The sequence below is a fragment of the Myotis brandtii genome, unplaced genomic scaffold (assembly GCF_000412655.1).
Source record: "Myotis brandtii unplaced genomic scaffold, ASM41265v1 scaffold39, whole genome shotgun sequence".
In the NCBI taxonomy this organism is placed as follows: Eukaryota; Metazoa; Chordata; class Mammalia; order Chiroptera; family Vespertilionidae; genus Myotis; species Myotis brandtii.
In genome coordinates, this window is record NW_005364953.1 from 7,677,075 (window position 1) to 7,685,219 (window position 8,145).

General features: G+C 44.6%; 1 protein-coding gene across 2 annotated transcripts in view; it reads right to left on the bottom strand.

The window, feature by feature from the left end:
- Positions 1–6,029: 6,029 nt before the first annotated feature.
- The window catches only part of AIFM1 (apoptosis-inducing factor, mitochondrion-associated, 1), a 34,491-nt gene continuing 32,375 nt past the window's right edge, over positions 6,030–8,145 (bottom strand). For both annotated transcript variants that reach the window (XM_005872732.2, XM_005872731.2), the window contains exons 16-17: positions 7,035–7,231; positions 6,030–6,287 (exon numbers count right to left, since the gene is read on the bottom strand). In XM_005872732.2, the coding sequence (XP_005872794.1) occupies positions 6,216–6,287; positions 7,035–7,231 (269 nt within the window). In that variant the 3' untranslated portion in view covers positions 6,030–6,215. The remainder of the gene's footprint in view (positions 6,288–7,034; positions 7,232–8,145) is intronic.

An 8,145-nucleotide genomic window follows, 5' to 3' on the forward strand; every position in this document is an offset into this window, starting at 1 on the left:
CCTCCTCCTCCTCCTCCTTCTTCTTCTTCTTCTTCTTCTTCTTCTTCTTCTTCTTCTTCTTCTTCTTCTTCTTCTTCTTTTTCTTCTTGTGAATTTTTGTGAGTTTATTTGAGCCAAACTGTCAACATATGCCAGGAAACAAAACCTCAATGAATTGAGATAATGCTCCCTTACTCATCTTCTTATCTCCAGGAACTATTATACCATGGCATGCAGTAGCTGCACAGTAAATGTTTGCTAGCTGACCAACAAATACACTTATTCATGTATGTATGTATTCATAAATTCAACACCCACATTAGGTGCTGCTCCAGAAGCATCTCTGTGTTGTGCTGCAAATGACAAGATATTGTAGGTGGGAACCTGCCTAAGAAGCCAGGCACCTCTGTCCCAGACATGACTCTTGAGCTTTCCCCAACACAGACCTTGGGGACTCTACTGAAATGAGGCAAGATCTTCAGGAAGGTACAAGACTAGCCTAAATTCACAGGAGTCTCTGCCTTGTAGCGGGCCTAAGGAAGATATTTTGGCTCTTTGTCCCCGAGTTGTCAATGCCCACTAACCAGAGACCACTAGGATACTCCTATGGTTGAACAAGTTGGGTTTATGTTCACTGTAGTGAGGGGTATTGCACACCATGGGGAACTATGGGGTATGTCAGGAAGAGGGTGCTAGAAAGGACTTAGTAGGATTTGAGCTGGCCTGGGTGATTTGGGGAGGGTTTAAGGAAGCCAGGCTTTGCTCTGGATTGGATGCTGTCAGGAAGCAGGTAAATTCAATGGGTATTGAATCAAAGAAATCTTTTAAAAAATATATTTTTATTGATTTCAGAGAGGAATGGAGAGAGAGAGAGAGAGAGAGAGAGAGAGAGAGAGAGAGAGAGAGAGATCAGTGACGAGAGAGAATCATTAATTGGCTGCCTCCTGCATGCATCACACGGGGGATGGAACCCACAACCCATGCATGTGCACTGACTGAGAATCGAACCGTGACCTCCTGGTTCATAGGTCAAACCACTGAGCACGATGGCTGGCCTAAATAAACCTTATCCATTAGGAGGGCAGACTATAGCGAAGCTAGTGCTGTAACTGGTAAGGAAGCAGCAGTCACTCAGATTAGCCAGGAAAGTGGGGAGTGTATTTGATAATTTCTGTGGTTTGGGCAATTTTCATGTTTTTGTCTGTGTTTACACATGATTGTGGAGTAGTCTTGTTTTTGTCTAGGTCCACCATGGTCAGGGCAGCCTTGTTAGATGCTAATGTCATGAATCTGTTTATGTTCAGTAGAACACCCAGGCCTAACGTGAGTGCCAGGCCAGTTTGTAGCAACACCAAAGCCTAGCCTACAATTCCAGGTCAGCTTCTGGATGTCAGGGGCTGCGTTTCTCGTTTTCAGAATGTTCATTTTGAGATGATCCCTGTTTTCCTACCATGGCGTGGCAGTTCAGTATCTAAATATTTAGACCCTCCCTGTACTCTGACCTAGTCACACCCATCTGTAGAACCAGCCAGTCAGGGGAACGTCATTATTGGCTTGGGCTGTGTGTCTCTGTGTGTGGTTTTGTGTACATGTGTCTGAGCCCGCCAGAAGTTCCCTGATAAGATGGGAAAGAGGCCAGTGGCAGTCCTGCTTCACCTCTGGGCCCACAGGACTTCCCCTCTGCTCAGAGAGCAAGGCACTGGGATTGAGTCCCAATGATCTCTAGGGCAACAAGGGTGCCCAGCTTTAGGTGGAGTCAGGGAAGGACAGAGGTGATCCTGCCAAACTTGAGAGGAGCGGGAAAGGGAAGGGGTAGTGGTGGAAGGGAGGGGAGGGTTCCTTTGTATAAATGCGTCTCTAGAGGAGCTGATTTTCCTTCTAGGAAGCAGCCTGCAGTAGGTCACTGTGGATACCCCACCCCTATCCTTTTCTGCGTTAAGTCTCTTGTCTCCAAAACAGGCCCTGTTAATTAAAACAACTACAGAAAAGTCACATATGTTGACCTCATCCTCCACACAGAGGCTTACTCTGACCTCTTTCCAATCAAACACACTTCCTTCCCTTGGGCCCATCTCTTCAGCTAAAGTAAGAGGACATCTGCTGTGCCTTACATGTGGCCAGACAAAGGCTAGTACCATCATGAAGAGGTGCTGAGGTGCCATCTGATAGCATTTGTAAAACAGCAAAGAAAAGCGAAGTTGAAATCAAGTGGGTGGGTTCCAAACGCTTGATATTTTGGCAGAGCCCCAACTCTGCTTTGCAGGGTGTGACCAGCCCTGTTCTGCACTGTGCTGTGGCCCAGCTAATTACAGACTGGCTATTGAGGGCCAAACCTCAACTGGCACTGCTCATCTGTACAGTCAGAAACCTTTCCCTATGGTCCTTGGGGTAAGTGGCAAGTCATAGCAGTGGGTGAAGTGATGGGGCTCTGATAACTTGGATTACAGAGAACGGGGGCTATAAGGCAGAGGCTTTGTTTCTTTTTAAATATATTTTTATTGATTTCAGAGAGGAAGGGACAGGGAAAGATAGAAATATCAATGATGAGAGAGAATCATTAATCGGCTGCCTCCTGCACGCCTCACACAGAGGATTGAGCCGGCAACCTCAGGCATGTGCCCTGACCGGGAATCGAACTGGGACCTCTTGGTTCATAGGTCCACACTCAGTCACTGATTCACACTGGCTGGGCGGCTCATTTTTGTTTTTGTTTTTAATTGATTTTTAGAGAGATGGGAAGGGAGAGGAAGAGAGGGGAACATTGATATGAGAGTGAAACATTGATTGGCTGTCTCCCACATGTCCCCTCTGCTGGGGATCCAGTTGCAACCCAGGCATGTACCCTGATCAGGAATCGAACCGGCAACCTTTTGGTGCACAGGACAATGCCCAACCAACTGAGCCACACCAGCCAGGGCAGAGGCCCATTTTTACAGTAAGCCCTGTTATCTAGCATCATCCAACCAAGCAACCAAGTACTTGCTCAGCATTTGCCAGTGGTTTTTTTTTTTTTGGGGGGGGGGGACATGTTGTTCCTGTCTTGAGAAAAAGTCTTTGCTCTGGGATAGCTTACAATCAATTTTAGGCAGTGACCACTAGTAATGCAGAAAATGACTTAAAGAACAATCAAGTTCAAAGGCAGTAAGTGCAATTGGAGTTCAGAGATGAAATCATTCACGGACACTAGTCCAACTATTACCACGACACCAAAGTGGGATTTCATTTGGGCCTTGAACTGTCTTGAGAAAAAGTCTTTGCTCTGGGATAGCTTACAATCAATTTTAGGCAGTGACCACTAGTAATGCAGAAAATGACTTAAAGAACAATCAAGTTCAAAGGCAGTAAGTGCAATTGGAGTTCAGAGATGAAATCATTCACGGACACTAGTCCAACTATTACCACGACACCAAAGTGGGATTTCATTTGGGCCTTGAAAGATGAGCAGGATCTGGATAGGTAAAAGGGAATAGGGATGGTGTTCCAGATGTGAAGAGCATGAACAAAAATTTAAAGGTGGCGATAACCAGATGTGTATGTGTGCATGCACACGTGTGTATGAAGTCATGGGAAAGGAGGCTGGACAAGGCAAAATGGGCTGAGATCAGGAGCACTATGGAAGACTTTGAACTTGATGTGGTTGGTGACGGGGAGTCACTATGTTCTTCAACAAGGGGAGACGTAACTGACTGATGCTTTAGGAAATGATCTAGCAGCAGTTGTTGACTAAGGATGGATGCTCTGGTTGATATCCATTTTTGGTGTGTCCACAGTACTTTGTCTTTCTATGAACACATGTCACTATATTATACTTCTGCGCTCATGTTTGCCTGCCTCACTGACACCAGGAGTTCCTTAAGAGAAGTGGCCATGTCTTCTTCCTTTTCCTCTTCTGACATCTTCCTGTCTCATAGTAGGCACTCAATGAACATTGATTAGATGGATAGATCATTTTATTTAACAAACTGAATTATGACATTCCATATAAGGATCACAACGGTCAAAGAATTACACTAAATTACACATAATGCTAAAACAAGGTAAATCACAACTTCATGTTTTTTTTTAAATGATTTGTGAAACACTTCAGGAACTTAAGAGTGTCCTACCATCATCTTTGTAAGCAATAATTATTATTGTACTAGAAGCCCAGAGCGCAAAATCGCATGGCCCCACCCACCCGTGCTGCCTTGCCACGCTTTCAGCCCTTGCCCACCTGTGCTGGTCTTTGGTTGTTATGTGTTAGGGCCACTGGGTTTTTATAATATAGAGAATGAGCCCTATCTCACAGGATACTAGGTGAGTTTCCTACTGATGGATTTGGAAATGTCATGTGTCAGGTTATATTTCACCAAACCTGTGTGTGTGTATATATAGTAAAAATTGTTCTAGTGCAGTTATTTATAAAGTGGACATTGGTCCATTCTAGTGTTCAAAGGGGATTTCTTTGTAGCTGCAACTCCCGGTAAACAAAATCAATATTTAAAAAAATCCAGAGTGGTCATAATTTTCTCTTTACAAAAAGATTCACATTGGCCTGGCTGGCAAGACTCAGTGGTTGAGTATCAACCTATGAACCCAGGAGGTCCTGGTTCAATTCCGGTCAGGGCATATGCCCAGGTTTTGGGCTCGATTCCCAATGTGGGTCGTGCAGAAGGCAGCCAATCAATGATTCTCTCTCATCATTGATGTTTCTCTCTTCCTTTCTGAAATCAAATATATTTAAAAAAAAAAGATTCACACTGGACTCTGGAAAATGGTAAAAATTTCCTCTTGATTTAAATAAAATTTGATTTTTTTTTTGTTTTGTTAATCCTCACCTGAGGACATTTTTTTCTATTGATTTTGAGAGTGGAAGGAAGGGGCGAGACATAGAGAAACATCAATATGAGAGAGACACATCGATTGGTTGCCTCCCGCCCCCACCCCAACCAGGGCCATGGATTGAGCCTGCAACCAAGGTATGTACCCTTGACCAGAATCAAACCTGGGACCCTTCACTCCGCAGGCCAATGCTCTATCCACTGAGCCAAACTAGCTAGGGTAGATTTGATTTTTAAAAGTAAATTGAAATGCAAAAAATGAATTGACTTAGGACACTCAGACTTCTATCCCCAGGAAACCATCTATAAAGTGAAGTATGCCTATAAGCCTATTTAGATAAAAGGGGTTAGGAGAGGGCATATTTCTAGTTTGGGGGAGAGTAGGTGGAGAAGTCAAGAGATCATGATCCCTCAAGGAGTTAGTCTCCAGGTTTAACCATGAAATACCAGGTCTCTGAACCCTTGTCTCTGTTTGCAGTAAATGTCCTTTCTGCCTCCCTTCTTGATCCCCCGCAGGACCAATGCAGTTCTGGGAGGGCGGTATATACAGGTGTTTTTCCAGGTAGAGTCTATCCCATATGTTTATGTGTTCACTCCTTCAACAGTGATTTACTAAATACCTATGTGAGCCAGACTCTATGCTAAGCTCTGGAGATATAACCAAGATCAAGATATTAAAGCCATGACTTTGTCTTCCAGGAAGTGGCAGACCAGCAGGGAGACATAAGAAAGGAACGGGCTTAGAAGGGTCAGGAAAATCTTTTTAAAAATAATTTTATTGATTTCAGAGTAAGGGAGAGGGAGAGATAGAAATATCAATGATGAGAGAGAATCATTGATTGGCTGCCTCCTGCATGCCCCACACTGGGGATTAAACCTGCGACCCAGGCATGTGCCCTGACCGGGAATTTAACTGTGACCTCCTGGTTCACAGGTTGATTCTCAACCACTGAGCATGCTGGCTGAGCAAGGAAAGTCTTCATAGAGACTAGGACCTTCCCCAGAGGGGGAAGGGGTCAAACGCTGTGGGCAGACCACAGCCGGTGCACACAGAGAGGTCTGGAGGGGCGAGAGAGAAGTTTGGGGGAACTGAAAGGAGTTTAGAGTGTGGAGCAGGGAATACAAGGCTGAGAAAAATCATGCACTTGGTAGTAGCTCCAATCTTCTTGTTCTCTGATATGCATGGCTTTCCTCCCTTCACCTACCCACTCCATTGCAAAGAAAGCACAATTTAATTTAGAAGAATCAGGTTTTATTTAGTAATGTGAACATTAAGAATATGCCTACATCGCTGAAATATTCACAAGGGACATGATCATTCACACTCATACACACGGAGGAATAAAAAAATGCTCCTTTAATCATCCAAACTGCTGTCAGGGACAGCAAAGTGCTTGCTTATTCCACTGGGGGGCTTCAGTCTTCATGAATGTTGAATAGTTTAGCTACTTCATTTAGATCTTCATGTTGCTCACCATCCTTAATGATCTGAGGGAGAGAGGAACAGTGGGTTACTAACACTCCACTTGCAATCTGGCCGGGCTGTACAATGGGGCAGCCTGGGCCAGTCCCCAATCACACTGGGAGGGAGTTGTGGGAACAGCTTTCTACCAACCCCAAATGAGCATGTGCCAACTCCGGGACCACCCAGCCAGATCCCGAGTGAAAGAGAAATATTCCTGAGCCAAGGCTGCCTCTTTGTTCTGCTCAGGTACAATCTGACCTGGGTGCCTGGTCAAACAGTACCTGACCAGGGCACCCGATGAAGTCAGAGGAGTGTATTCCGGCTGCTCCTCCCATCTTCCTCTAGGACAGTGGTTCTCAACCTTCCTAATGCCACGACCCTTTAATACAGTTCCTCATGTTGTGGTGACCCCCCAACCATAAAATTATTTTCGTTGCTACTTCATAACTACTGTTATGAATCGAAATGGAATCGACCCCTGTGAAAGGGTCGTTTGACCCCCAAAGGGGTCGCGACCCACATGGTTGAGAACCACTGCAATATGTAATTATATATGTGTTTTCCGATGGTCTTAGGCGACCCCTGTGAAAGGGTCGTTTGACCCCCAAAGGGGTCGCGACCCACATGGTTGAGAACCACTGCAATATGTAATTATATATGTGTTTTCCGATGGTCTTAGGCGACCCCTGTGAATGGGTCGTTCGACCCCCAAAGGGGTCGCGACCCACAGGTTGAGAACCACTGATCTAGGACCTCTGAAAGGCACTTACCTTCCTTGCTATTGGCATTCGATTGAAGATGTTCCACAGCACGATCCCCACCACCACTTTGTCCCTGAGGTAGAAGATAACACCTTTCCCGTAGTCCTCCCCTTCGACAGGGACCTGGAGGACCCCAGGGTTGCTTGGAAGAACAGGGATTTCTGTGGCCTCTGACTCTGTCTCACTCTCTGATCGAATACCAGTCCCTGTAGCCAACCCCCAAAACAAACAAACAAACCGAAACAAAACAGTTATTATGAGCTTGGAAAATTCTAGAAGTCTCTTTTGACACCTGCTTTAAGCTGCTTTAGATGATTTCTCTATGCCCTCTCAGTAAACATTGGCCTTTTTCAGCCCCTCTTCATTGTCAAAAGCAATGAAAGCTCCTCTTTGTCAGCTCCTGGGCACTGCATCAGTCTGACCCAAAACTTCCCTCCCTTCCTATCTTATTTTATTTTATTTAAATATATTTTTGATTGATTTCAGAAAGTAAGGGAGAGATACAGAAACATCAATGATGACAGAGAATCATTGGTCGGCTGCCTCCTGCATGTCCCACACTGGGGATTGAGCCCGCAACCCGGGCATGTGCCCTGACCTGGAATCAAACTGTGATCTGCCGAGTCATAGGTTGACGCTCAACCACAGAGCCACACTGGCTGGGCTCACTTTAAATTTATACTATGGATATTTCCTGGCATCTGGATTTCTTCAAATTGCAAGACTTGCTCTTGTCCTCTGAGAAACATTCTAGAGTTGCATGGTCCAGTACAGTAGCCACTAGCCACATATAGCTATTCTAATTAAAAATTAATTAAGTTTTTAAATATTTTAATTAAAATGATATAAAATGAAAAATTCAGTTCATTTGCAGTAGCCACACTTCAAGTGCTAAACAGCCACATGTGGCTAGTGGCTAATGTATTGAAGAGAGCAGAGACAGATGATGCTATTAGAGTGAAAAGATCTATTGTATAGTGCCACTAGGAAGACAGTCTAGACCAGTGGTTGGCAAACTCATTAGTCAACAGAGCCAAATATCAACAGTACAATGACTGAAATATCTTTTGAGAGCCAAATTTTTTAAACTTAAACTATATAGGTAGGTACATTGTTATTA